The sequence below is a fragment of the Mizuhopecten yessoensis genome, unplaced genomic scaffold, assembly GCF_002113885.1.
Source record: "Mizuhopecten yessoensis strain PY_sf001 unplaced genomic scaffold, ASM211388v2 scaffold7725, whole genome shotgun sequence".
NCBI classification, from domain to species: Eukaryota; Metazoa; Mollusca; class Bivalvia; order Pectinida; family Pectinidae; genus Mizuhopecten; species Mizuhopecten yessoensis.
Window position 1 is genome coordinate 1430831 of NW_018407191.1, and position 14458 is coordinate 1445288.

A 14458-nucleotide genomic window follows, 5' to 3' on the forward strand; every position below is an offset into this window, starting at 1 on the left:
CTGGTCGGCCTTTTTACTATCAGATATGATTTTGCCGACTGCGATCTGTCAAAAGTATCTCGCCGTGTAAACCTCTAAAACTGTTGGAGTACCAAATATGTCTCTGGTTGTACATTGTAATTTGCCATTTTCATATTTCATGGACATTCAATGATGCCACAGTATCTGATTATGTTTCACAGGAAAGTTTAACTACTGTTACACACACAGATAGAACGAATTTCAACAATGAAAGTATTCAGTCACTTATAATTACTTTAGTATATATATATATATATACGTGTCTGCTTGGAAATGACTTATATTGCAGCTCATCTTACTAGATTAATTGCCTGAAGTGTACACCAGATGGATTTTCTTAATATGATGTTTCGTCAATCCACGGAATTAGATTATCTAAGTCCGTGGTCAATCTCATCAACTAACTTTATCCGGTCGGCAAGTTTCCCGATTATAATCCCCTCTTAAACTTCATAAATACTCTTCAGATAGTTACAGAACACCAAAGAATACATGTATATATTTATTTTTTTATTCCTACAAGCTCTGGTATTCTAGAATGTCGACTGTAGGGCTACAATATGTTGTAAGCAATTCCCACATTCCCGCGCAACGTCTTTCAGTGAATACGAAACTATCGTTAAAAACTGCGAATAACTCTGTCCGGATACGGAAGTGACATCCCGCAGTATATTTTTAGTAATAATACACGATGTTATATATAGCAGTCATTTTAGGACGTTTTTCATATTTATGACAGCATTTGACGAGGGGAGGTTCAACGAAGATATAATGTTTAGGTAAGCATACATGTGTTTATTATATTTTTATACAGTATAATGAGGATATCCAGTAGACACCAATGAGAAAATTTCGCTAAAATTCACTCTCCCAGTCTCCGTATCACTATCAACAATTCGGCCCAAATGACCTTACCGAGTCGGCTTATGCAACAACATATATAATGACATAAGTAGATGCTTCGGGATCCTGGTAGCACTGGCCTAGCTGAAACTTAGTGTTGGGAACTGTTTTTATCCGGCAAGACTACAGCCTTGATCAATAATTTCTTAAGTTACTTTGCACCAGTTGCGGGACTTTCTATGAAAAATAATAAAGCTGAGATAAAAAAAAAAGAGTATAATATAATCAACAAGGGCAACAAAAGGTGTTGAAAAAACCAATAGGGGCTGGATTGTGAATATTCAAACCGTGAACTTCAGATTGTTATGCATTGACTTTGTAGTTTGTAGATTGACCTACAATGTGACTTAATGTCAACAGAAGTGCACTAGCCCAAATGTGCTACAGTTATATCCATCTTTATTTCAACTTTATTATTTCTCATAAACCCCCGCACCTTCCAACACATACCTGGGGGGTAGTTACAGTTTTTGGCAATGGTACAGGGATTCTGATGTCAGAATGAGTTATAAAAATTGAGTTGAATGAAAACAATAAAACATTACATTCTTGTTTTATAAAATAATAAATATTCACTTGTTGTATAGGTTTAACTGCTACTGAGAGAAGATGGAAGAGATGTTTGAGCAATATTTCCGCGGGCACGGGTACTTGTGTGCCAGCCATCCTCTGGAGGTGATCATCGGCACCTTGACTGTCACTGTGTGTGTGGTATCTATGGGCATGTTGGCAATCGGAGACATCCTCCATGTGTCTCCTCCGGGTCAGGTATATATATAGTAATCTACTATATCTCATTCTGTGTTCCAAATATGTGTGCTTCCACTATATTGGTAGCTATAAACCATCGAATAAAATACAAAAAAAGGGATTGATGTTTTGGAACATTTAACTTGTCTATATTTATACCATGTGTTTGACTACCATACCTGGTATTTGTGTTTGTTTTTTTTATGAAAACAAAAATGTTTTCAAATAGTACATCCAGTGATGTGTAGTACACATCCCTGGTACATCTAACATTGATATTATTTCTGTTCATAGTGTTCTTGAAATCATATATTCTTTTTTTCAAATCAATGAATTTTTAGAAATAAGAAATATTTCAGAAATAATTTCTCTGTAGTTACTTAATACTTAAGATGTTTTATTCAGTATTTTGTTTGTAGGAAACAGAAAGTCTGGATATAATTATCGTATCCATAGCCAGATGTCTAGCAGTTGTGTATGTTTACCTACAGTTCCGTAGTCTGAGGAGACTGGGCTCTCATTATCTATTAGGTGAGTACGGGCATAATATAAATGAGTGACACAAATCTGTTAGTCAGTAGCAGCATCTCCCTCCCCCCCCCCAAAAAAAGGAGAAAAAAATTGTACATGATAAAATATTTGTCCAAGATAGCATTATGAAAATTTAGACCAAAGGCTCAAAAGATATGTATGTTTCAGAGTTCCCTGACTGACCCAAGTTATTACCTCCAACCCTAATGATTTTATCTCACTCGAACACACTTAAATATCCCATTTGAACATACCGAAAATCCTAAGTGTCTTTAAGACACCGATAGAATTACGGGGTACCAGGATGGTGGGTCCAACCAGACTGATGTCTATAGCATGATAGATATTTTTTGTTAAACACAAATAAATCATTTTAAAATGTTGGACTTGTTTACCACACCTTCGCCAAAGGCTCGGACTTCGTGTAAGATATTGTTATCTGTATATATCCATCAATGGTATATTTTCAACTTCTTCCAAAGAACCACTGAAAGATTTGAACAAATTGTCGACATACACATATAATGTATATGAATATAAATCTCAACTTGAACTCCATCTAGTGTTACTGAGATACCGGTAACTTGTCAGTAGTAAGGTAAATTGTGAGAGTGATAAATAAAACATAGAGTTCAACACTGTGGTACAAATACCATACCTAAACAGAAAAAAAAGTGTTATTTCAAAAATCTTCAATTTGCCCATTTATTATTGCAGGTGTGTCTGGAGTTTTCACCCTCTGCTCCAGCTTTATATTTAGTGTAGCTGTCATCAAGATATTTAAGAAGGATCTTACTGGCTTAAGGTAAGCATAGTATCTTTGTACAAGATCTGTAGAATTGTGATAAGTCATGGAAAGCAAATCATTGCAGTTACTCTGCCACCGTAGAACCTTTTTACACTGTCACTATTTGTTTAGCAATAAATATAGCATTACCAAGGGGTTGGCAATGGACGAGTTGGATCATCAACTATAGTGACTGTGGTTTAACAAGAGTACGATCAAACTCACGTTATTAATGTGTATTGCGCATGTGTATAGAAACAAGAAGTTATGGTGCACATGCCTGGCCACTATAGTACAACCTACCGATTTCCTTTGGTCAGAGCAGAGCAACTAGTGGTCGTCTTCGCATGCATAATTATTCGAAAGCAAGGCAATGATTGGTTGTTGCTTACCAGCGTGTGTAAGCACATTAGGTGTAACAGCCTGACTATGGTAAATGGTTGAAGATCGAACTCGCCCACTATATAAAGACCGACAGTTGGTTTGTATTTAAGAATGGGGGTAAAAAATAACTAAAAACAGAAAAGAAAATTGAACATTTTAGAAAAAAAAGTAGTGCGGAAAAGAATAAGGAGCACAAAAGTGAATAATAGCTTTTAATTATTTTTTTCAGTGAAGCTCTTCCGCTATTTCTCCTCCTGGTAGACCTATCCAAGGCATGTGCTTTAGCTCGGTTTGCTGTGAGTTCCACTAGTCAGGAGGAGGTACAGCAGAATATTGCTACGGGGATGGGCGAGCTTGGTCCGTCAATTACCCTAGATGCCATTGTGGAGATGTTGGTCATTGGTGTTGGTACCTTGTCAGGTAAGGAAAGTTTGTATTACAACTGGTCGGCTAAGTCAGTATTGGTTGTCTTGGTTTGATGGTAAAGGTCAGTCTGTTACACTGAAAATATGCTTGTGTAAACTGTATGGTTCCTAGAAGGTTCCTTAAATGACCTTAGCTGTTGACAGGACGTTAAACAAAATAAAACCAAAGAAGGTTCAGTTATGAAACATTTGATTGTTGGACTTTCTTTATATGTATGCATAAGAGCATGCATGATCTGTACTGGATAAGTGTAAGCTGTGGACCATGTGACATTAATAAATATGGCAACAACTGTGAACATACCAGATAAATGACCAAATGTTTAAACTTTTAGCCTGTGTTGACAACGTTTTCCTGTCGGTATATATATTTAAGTTTCTATTGTTTTGACATTGTTTACCAGGTGGTGTATTTTGTCAACATTGTTACAAGGTTATCTGTTGCGTTGACATTCATTGTTTACCATATTGTCTGTCATTTGATATTGTTAACTGGTTGTCTGTTGTGTTGACATTATTTACCAGACTGTCTGTTGTGTTGACATTGTTTACCAGACTATCTGTTGTGTTGACATTATATACCAGACTAGCTGTTGTGTTGACATTATTTACCTGACTGTCTGTTGTGTTGACATTATTTACCAGACTGTCTGTTGTGTTGACATTATTTACCAGACTAGCTGTTGTGTTGACATTATTTACCTGCAGTCTGTCTGTTGTGTTGACATTATTTACCAGACTATCTGTTGTGTTGTCATTATTTACCAGAATAGCTGTTGTGTTGACATTATTTCCCAGACTGTCTGTTGTGTTGACATTATTACCAGACTGTCTGTTGTGTTGACATTGTTTACCAGACTGTCTGTTGATATTGTTTACTGGTTGTTTATGTTGACAGGTGTTAAACAGCTGGAGTTGATGGCATGCTTTGGGTGTCTGTCTGTGCTGGCTAACCTGCTAGTGTTTCTGACATTCTACCCAGCATGTCTGGCCCTGGTCCTAGAAGTGACACGCGAGAGGAACCATGGCAAGCCACTCCGACACCTACAGCAACTGGCAAAAATGTTGGAGGCTGAGGAAAAGGAGAAGACCCCAAACCCAGTCACTCAGCGAGTCAAACTCATCATGGTAAATATTTCACTCTAGTAACACAGCACATCAAACTCATCTACTTCAGTCACATTGAGTCATACTCATTGTAAAATCTATAGCCCAGTCACACAGTGAGTCATACTCTCCACAGTAAATATACTACACTGCAATAACACTGTGAGTCAAACTCATCATCTCCAGTCATATCACATCAAATATCATGGCAAAACTTTATGGTAAAAAACACCCCTTAGTAACAAAGCAAGGCAATCTCATCAACTCACGTCATTACTAATCAAACTCAACATGGTAAAAACTACACCCAAGTCACAAAGTGATCATAAGTTAAACTCCATGTTGTAAAATATCCTGTCAGTCACACAGTGAGTCAACATCGTTGAGGTATGCAATTGCAGCGGGTATAATTATAAAATAATAAAATTATAAAATAATTGTGTTACTATATATATATATATATATATACAATTTTACATTTACATGAATTGACATTTTTAAGCCCAGTTGAGATTTTTTAATTTCTGTACCAAAGGTGTTCCTGTTTTATCTATCGAATGATAATTATCTCCCTTTGAACAGTCTGCCGGCCTGGTGATGGTTCACATACACAGTCGTCTAGGCAAGGAAACAAGCAAGGCAGAGGGCTTTGGCGGTGTCATGACTGCCAGTCAGATGTCTGAGAATGATGAACTGACCCCTGACATGGACTTCTGGCAGTATCACATACAAAGGTAAGTACAGTGAATTTTGTAATCCCGCCACTATCTGTCCATCAGAATATAGCATTACGTCTGGATTTGGCGATACATTGGGGAATACGTTTTCTGAATTGTAAAGACAAACTGTGGGGCATTATATCTAGGTTTTGATGTATAGTGTATTTAAAACAATAAGGCCAAGTAACACAAAGCCTAATAAACCTAAGATTGTTTGTCAGTACTTAAATATTCATAAATTTCAAATTTCATCTCCAATGTTCCAGAGTGACTTAGTAAAGAGGTTTCATCTAAACTTAAAGAGGTTTCATCTAAACTTTTTTTTGAATGTTTTGCTAAATTAATAATAAAAATATGAGATAATATAGCCCTTGAAAATAAAAATAAATGTTGGGAATGGAGAACTTTAAGCCAAGAAGCTTTGTGAACCTGGGACTCTATAAAATATTTCACTATAAAGTAACAATCCTGTATATTACAGTTATATTATGGTATAAGAGATTAAATAAACTACAATTCTCTGTTATTAATATTCAAACAGGAAAAAGGAATAACTTGGCAAAAAATAAAAACACAAGTAACAGCACAAACTGAAGTATTCAGGTTGTGTCTAGATTGCAGTGTAGACATCAGATAGAATATGTAAAAGGTTTTTTGCTGAATATGCATTTATACTCATTTATGGTTTTTATCACAATGATGAATTGGAACACAGCACACTCTTTAAGTTGAATTGTTCTCAAAGAGAGTGTTGTTCCACTAAATATTCTCTGTATTCCCAATGCTTCAGATTTACCTCTCGGAAATGTTTTACCGGGTAGTCAAGTTATGATATGAAGATTTGTTTTGTAGTATAAATTTGTTTATTTTTGTGTCACGTTACAGACAGCTGACCGTCAATGCTGACCTGATGGTGACACTGGTGCTGGCGGTCTTCCTCACTGCCAAATACATGTTCTTCGATGACGATGTGGATGTACCATGCAGACTTTGTCCATCTTGTACACGTTCTGGGTCCAGATTACGTCAGATCTCTAGTTCCACAGACTTACCAGGTAAATACATTTATCACATAATGTATCCAGTGAATATACACATGTCATATCTTTTTGCATATTAACCAATGTACCTATAAGCTCTGTGATTGGTTGTAAGTTTCATTTGTTTCAATTGTGACGTCACGCCTAGGACAAGTACATGACATCATAGACTTACGCACTGGAGTCAAAATGGCAGCTTTTTACATTTCAAGGTTGCGTGAAAATTGTCATTCTACACGGATAAATGCCACAAATCTTGATTATGTGATAAAATGAATCTTACACTCGTTTTCATTTCATATGAAATTTATGAAACGCCAGAGGCTCGCTAAATTGGAAAATTCTTAGACTCATTTCATAAATCTCATATGAAATGGAAACTCATGTGAGATTATAAATATATAACCCATAGCTATAACAATTCTAGTATTGCGCATTGGCCAAAGCTTTGATGTTTTAGATTTAGTGTTTACTGACTAATCAGGTCTATTTTAAATGTCCTTGTTGTACATGGTCCAGGCCAAGACTATGTCATATCTAAAGTTCCAAGTCCACAGACTTACCAGGTCAATATTACTGCCTTTCATGTACATGGTCTGGGCCTCGATTATGTCAGGTCACTAACTAGTTCCAAGTCCTAAGACTTACAGGTCAATATTATTGCCTTTCATGTACATGGTCTGGGCCTCGATTATGTCAAGTCTCTTAATTAGCTCCAAGTCCTAAGACTTGCCCCCCGTAATATTCACTGTTCTTCTTGCACATGGTCTGGGGCCAGACTTACCGGTACCATGTTTCTAGTTATGGTCCATCCTGTTCAATGTTAGCTAGCTCTAACTTGACTTTACAAAAAAAACAAATCTGTGACTTTGTTTAGTATATAATGACCATAGGTTTTTCTGCTTAATGGGTACATACATTTATTCTATAGAAAGAACAAGAATTGCCATTAAATATTAATAAATGTTATTTTTTTTACTAGTAAAACATTATCCTGACTGTGTTTTTAATATTTATTTAAGGAAGTTAATATTTTCTAATTTTCAGCTCCGGAAGTGCCTTCAGAACCTGTTGCAGAAGTTCCGGACATTTCTCAGAAGAAGACAACATTTATTATCGGTGAAACAGAAAGTTCAGACGAGGAAACTGAGACGAAGGCGAGTAGAGAGACCCAGACTGACCTATTGGAGTGTGGTTACCGACCCCTGGAAAGGCTGCCCTCTATCCAGCCTCCGCGCCCCGTCGCCGAATGTGTGGACATCCTCAAGTCAGATGTACGCAACGGGTGAACTTTTTAGACAAGACCATGAAACTGTTTACTTCCAGATATTTAACATGATACTTCTGTACATTTCAGTGTAAAAAGAACTTGTGTAATATGAAAACCTGTTCGTTCAGAAGGAATATATTCATTTTTGATTTGGACAAATGTCGCTTTATTTTTCCTTGAAGTGATATTCAAAAGTGCTCAATTGTTAGAAGGATATCAATTTTATGGAGAAAAAAATATTTAATTTTTTTTTTTTCAACTTTTGACTAAAATATGATTTTAAACTTGATTAAAATATAATTTTGAACTACTCATACACCATAATCGTAAGTCATGATCACTCACTAGATAACAGAAAGCAACAGATAGGAACTCTTCTTAAGAAAGGAGAAGGTTGTGTAGACCAGGGATAGGAAGTGTCTTTTAGCATTGTGCTGAATATATATATATATATTTTTGGATGTTCAAAGACAATACAAATGTATAGGTAAAATTTCATTAAACTTTCATCGATCCTCTATTTTTTTTAATCCCAAAAATATAACATCCCTAATTTATATTTCAGGATGGCCCAAATGAACTTACAGATGAAGAAGTTTGTCAGCTTGTAGAGGCAAAGCACATACCTAGTTACAAACTAGAAACTGTTCTAGGAGACTATGAGAGGGGTGTTTGTATAAGGTAAGGTTATTGTTCTAGCTTTCTTCACGTTAATACATTTGATCTGTTTTGTTTTGATTAAAAAGGGGATTAGATTGATGCAATATATACACGGATACGTAGATTTTATTCTGACAAAATTAGGATTTCGCAATCCTTTTGACAGTCAGGTCTGAAATAAAAAAAAAACACCTTTTAAAGGTGGTGACGTTTAGTGTTTTTTTTTTTTTAAACAATATTTCTGCATGTGGTTTTGTCCTTGTTTAAATTGAAAATGCATTTGTTTATGGTTATTGATTTTGTAAGATTTCCTTAAAACTTGGCTTGCTTTAACCATCAGATATTAAGTTGCACATCCTTTATTCCATAATTTAAATTATTTTTTGCCAGGAGAGGAATGGTATCGACAAAGTTACAGAACAGTGATGCCATGAAAAACTTACCATACAGTAATTACCCTTACGATTTGGTATGTAAACTCATAATACAACGATTGCAAATCTTATTTGATATTTACAATGTAATCTTGTAAATAAAAGTTTTCAATATAAAATCTTTATGCTGCACTACAAAGATTAAGTCTAAATTGAGTGTTTATGTGTTTGTGAGATTTACATTAGTAACGAGTATGGGAGAACAAGAGGTCTATCATATGTAGGTGTTTAGGATATGAAGTTTCTGCAGTAGAGTGTAAAACTTTGCATCAGGACTGAGTTTTTTTGGGTATTGTTTTAACCTTAGATAATGCCCAACAGGTTGGATTTTCCATATCCTGCACCCACGCACATTAGCCAACATGTATTTATAACGAATGACACTTTTCGTGTCACTTGATTTCAGGCAACATAGAAATATTTGTCCATCATCACATTGTCAGCGTTGTCCAGATCACAACTTCTGAATGATGTCATTAACTTGCAGGATGATAGGATTTTGATGCCATAGACTTTACTAGTGAGGTTATATAAATATTTCCAAATACCTAGCTCAAGTGCAGATGTTTTGCAAAATCAGCACATACATGATGTTGAACTATGCTGCAATCTGATTGGCTAATGGTTTCAGGATAATTCTACATAAAGGATAGGGTTACATATTACTGCAAAAAATGAAATCATTTATACCCCAGAGTTATTCATTTCAAAAAACTTACATAAACCATGTAATATTTACTTTACGGTTTTAACATTGTTTATGCTACAGGTGAACGGAGCATGTTGTGAGAACGTCATTGGGTACATGCCAATCCCAGTAGGCGTGGCTGGGCCTCTTCTCCTCGACGACAAGTACTACCAGGTCCCCATGGCAACCACCGAGGGCTGTCTTGTGGCCAGTACTAACAGGGGCTGTAGGGCGCTAGCAGTAAGTACACCAGTCCTACAGAACTGCTAGTGATTGGTTGCATCATACCTTGATACAGACTTGAACAGTCACACCTAACAAACTAGTGCAGTGTTTTGTTTACCACAGTCTGTGCCTAGAATGAATTGGAAACACAGAACATTTTCCTTTCATTTTAGGAAAATAACCCACTTTTTGCCTGGAGGAATTCGAAACAGACAGTTTTCAGCTGTTAAACAAGGCAAAAAAAATCATAGCTCCAAATTGTTTTCTGCTAATTTTTCAGCAATATTTTTTGATGGTAAATTTATTCAAATATACAAATGTATTGTCAAATATTGACTGTTTGTTGTTTGCTATTTTCAGCAAAGTGGGGGTGTCAAGTGCTGTTTGGTGGGAGACGGAATGTCACGGGCTCCTGTTGTCAGATTCACCTCCATCAGGAAGGCTAGGTTAGTTTATGAGCTATTTAGTATCAAAGTAAAGTAAAATGTGAGTCAGTCACAGGTGCATTAAGTCAGTCAAATGATTTCTGGAGCAATTCTTCTTTACTCTTTCGTGTAAGACCATCCAAGTTAGTACATGGTTACATCTTGGGAAATCCGTGCCATGAACCAAAACTAGGTCACTTTGACCTATATTTTGACCTCTGTCCTTAATCAGGGGTAAACTGTGTTCAAAACGGTTCTCCTGTACTGGGTCATATAACATTTCATAAATGTTCATTTTTTGTCTTATCAAATTGCTATGTTGTTCCTTACTTGAATATGGGGCTTACATCATCACAAAAGGTGACCTCAAAAATATATTCAAGATTAAGTAGGTCAGAGATCAAAATACAGGTCACAGTGACACAAATACTTTACACACCACACTCTTCCACCCCAATGGTAGACATTGATGGAAGGTAACATGGTCCTATCTGAAAAAAATATGAAAATTTAAGCTCCAATTTACTCTGGCAGCAAAGTGGGGACATCCAAAAAGCTACTGTTTAGAGTTTCATCTAGTTTAAAATTGAATTTAGTATCTAGAAGAATTCTAAGGAAAAGGAATGAATTATTTTGAAGAGATAATATAAATTTGCATGCTCAAATATTAGAAGACAATTATGGAATGATACCTTTTTATTGGCATGTATTACACTGGGATCAGAGTGGGTATCAACTTATTTTCCCCAGATGTAAAGTGATGCAGATTTAGAATTTCACATTAATACCTGAAAGTATGCAGTAGGATCTCTTCAATGTAAGAAGTGTGATCTTTATCTTATAATGCTCATTTAAAGCATCTGAATATTACATTTTTTTGTCATATAGGAAGTCTTGTGAAATATATATGAAATATAATATTTGTTTTAGCGAGTTGAAGAGGTGGCTTGAAGATACTGATAACTTTGAGAAAGTGAAGGAGACTTTTGATGATACGAGCAGGTAATGCAAATTTTGTCTACAAAACTTTACTGTCTTACTCTTATGTTAACTAACTGGTGAATACTGTCCAACTCTTATGTTAACTAACTGGTGAATACTGTCCATCTCTTATGTTAACTGGTGAATACTGTCCAACTCTTATGTTAACTGGTGAATACTGTCCAACTCTTATGTTAACTGGTGAATACTGTCCAACTCTTATGTTAACTGGTGAATACTGTCCAACTCTTATGTTAACTGGTGAATACTGTCCAACTCTTATGTTAACTGGTGAATACTGTCCAACTCTTATGTTAACTGGTGAATACTGTCCAACTCTTATGTTAACTGGTGAATACTGTCCAACTCTTATGTTAACTGGTGAATACTGTCCAACTCTTATGTTAACTGGTGAATACTGTCCAACTCTTATGTTAACTGGTGAATACTGTCCAACTCTTATGTTAACTGGTGAATACTGTCCAACTCTTATGTTAACTGGTGAATACTGTCCAACTCTTATGTTAACTGGTGAATACTGTCCAACTCTTATGTTAACTGGTGAATACTGTCCAACTCTTATGTTAACTGGTGAATACTGTCCAACTCTTATGTTAACTGGTGAATACTGTCCAACTCTTATGTTAACTGGTGAATACTGTCCAACTCTTATGTTAACTGGTGAATACTGTCCAACTCTTATGTTAACTGGTGAATACTGTCCAACTCTTATGTTAACTGGTGAATACTGTCCAACTCTTATGTTAACTGGTGAATACTGTCCAACTCTTATGTTAACTGGTGAATACTGTCCAACTCTTATGTTAACTGGTGAATACTGTCCAACTCTTATGTTAACTGGTGAATACTGTCCAACTCTTATGTTAACTGGTGAATACTGTCCAACTCTTATGTTAACTGGTGAATACTGTCCAACTCTTATGTTAACTGGTGAATACTGTCCAACTCTTATGTTAACTGGTGAATACTGTCCAACTCTTATGTTAACTGGTGAATACTGTCCAACTCTTATGTTAACTGGTGAATACTGTCCAACTCTTATGTTAACTGGTGAATACTGTCCAACTCTTATGTTAACTGGTGAATACTGTCCAACTCTTATGTTAACTGGTGAATACTGTCCAACTCTTATGTTAACTGGTGAATACTGTCCAACTCTTATGTTAACTGGTGAATACTGTCCAACTCTTATGTTAACTGGTGAATACTGTCCAACTCTTATGTTAACTGGTGAATACTGTCCAACTCTTATGTTAACTGGTGAATACTGTCCAACTCTTATGTTAACTGGTGAATACTGTCCAACTCTTATGTTAACTGGTGAATACTGTCCAACTCTTATGTTAACTGGTGAATACTGTCCAACTCTTATGTTAACTGGTGAATACTGTCCAACTCTTATGTTAACTGGTGAATACTGTCCAACTCTTATGTTAACTGGTGAATACTGTCCAACTCTTATGTTAACTGGTGAATACTGTCCAACTCTTATGTTAACTGGTGAATACTGTCCAACTCTTATGTTAACTGGTGAATACTGTCCAACTCTTATGTTAACTGGTGAATACTGTCCAACTCTTATGTTAACTGGTGAATACTGTCCAACTCTTATGTTAACTGGTGAATACTGTCCAACTCTTATGTTAACTGGTGAATACTGTCCAACTCTTATGTTAACTGGTGAATACTGTCCAACTCTTATGTTAACTGGTGAATACTGTCCAACTCTTATGTTAACTGGTGAATACTGTCCAACTCTTATGTTAACTGGTGAATACTGTCCAACTCTTATGTTAACTGGTGAATACTGTCCAACTCTTATGTTAACTGGTGAATACTGTCCAACTCTTATGTTAACTGGTGAATACTGTCCAACTCTTATGTTAACTGGTGAATACTGTCCAACTCTTATGTTAACTGGTGAATACTGTCAACAAGATTTCAGTAGTCCTTTCTCTTGTGATGTACTGGACAAAGTATTTTATAACATTTCAGTGATAGTTTAAGAATTTTGTGAAGGAACTTGGTGAACATTGGAAAAATCAACCACTAACATATATATAGGATCTTACATGAGTTTCCATTACATATGAAATTTATGAAACAAGTTTAAGAATTTTTCTCTGGCGAGCTAAAATAAAAAAAATTGTGACACGTTTCATAATTTCATATGAATGAAAAATGACTTTAAGATCCTATTTATCACACATGCAGAACGACAATTTTCATGTAACGTTGAAATGTAAAAAGCCACTATTTTGACTCCAGTGTAAGTCTGTGACGTCATGTAATTGTCCGAGGCGTGACGTCACAATTGAAACAATTGAAACTTGCAAGCAGTCACAAGGCTGATAGGTCATATTACATGGGTTGATATGCAAAAAAATATGACATGGGTATATTCACTGTATAACACATAACATTATGTGATAAATTGTTTTAGAAGATAAAAAAGATTGCACTGTGAACTGTACTATTATAATCATATGTTTCTATTAGTGAGCTAGTAGTCTTCTAAAATATGATACCTGTTTGGGTGTTTCCAACATTAAATGTTTGAATTAATCTTCTGTAAAATATGCTCTCTGCTCATCATGTTTTAAAAAAACTTTCTCTTAATTACTAGTATTAAGAAAAATAGCACTATAAATTTTCTCCATTTTTAGGTCACCTGAGCCTGCCTCAAGTGACCTATTCTAATCGCTTTTCGTCTGTCGTCGTCCGTCGTCCGTCGTGCGTTAACTTTTACATTTTCAACTTCTTCTCAAGAACCAGTGGATGGATTTTTTCCAAACTTGGTCAGAATCATCCTTGGTAGATGAGGCTTCAAAATTGTAAAATTGGGATTCCTACCCCAACCCCTGGGGCCAGGGCGGGGCCCCAAAGGGAAAATTAATCAATATTTCAAAAATCTTCTTCTCCAGACTCAGAGGTACTACAGTGATTTTCTCTATGTGGAAAGAAAGATCATCAGGGGCTTTACTTAAATTGTAAATTTCAGGACCCCCGAGCTATCCGTTCTCNAATAACTAGTGAATACTGTCCACCTCTTATGTTAACTGGTGAAGACTGTCCAACTCTTATGTT

General features: G+C 35.8%; 1 protein-coding gene across 1 annotated transcript in view; it reads left to right on the forward strand.

The window, feature by feature from the left end:
* Positions 1-686: 686 nt before the first annotated feature.
* LOC110454220 (3-hydroxy-3-methylglutaryl-coenzyme A reductase-like) overlaps positions 687-14458 on the forward strand; it is a 20079-nt gene continuing 6307 nt past the window's right edge. The window contains exons 1-14 of the mRNA XM_021503626.1: positions 687-800; positions 1512-1692; positions 2094-2205; positions 2923-3010; positions 3606-3796; positions 4700-4929; positions 5491-5642; positions 6513-6682; positions 7715-7941; positions 8503-8618; positions 8988-9066; positions 9801-9959; positions 10305-10390; positions 11300-11371. Of these exons, the coding sequence (XP_021359301.1) occupies positions 1534-1692; positions 2094-2205; positions 2923-3010; positions 3606-3796; positions 4700-4929; positions 5491-5642; positions 6513-6682; positions 7715-7941; positions 8503-8618; positions 8988-9066; positions 9801-9959; positions 10305-10390; positions 11300-11371 (1841 nt within the window). The 5' untranslated portion in view covers positions 687-800; positions 1512-1533. The remainder of the gene's footprint in view (positions 801-1511; positions 1693-2093; positions 2206-2922; positions 3011-3605; positions 3797-4699; positions 4930-5490; positions 5643-6512; positions 6683-7714; positions 7942-8502; positions 8619-8987; positions 9067-9800; positions 9960-10304; positions 10391-11299; positions 11372-14458) is intronic.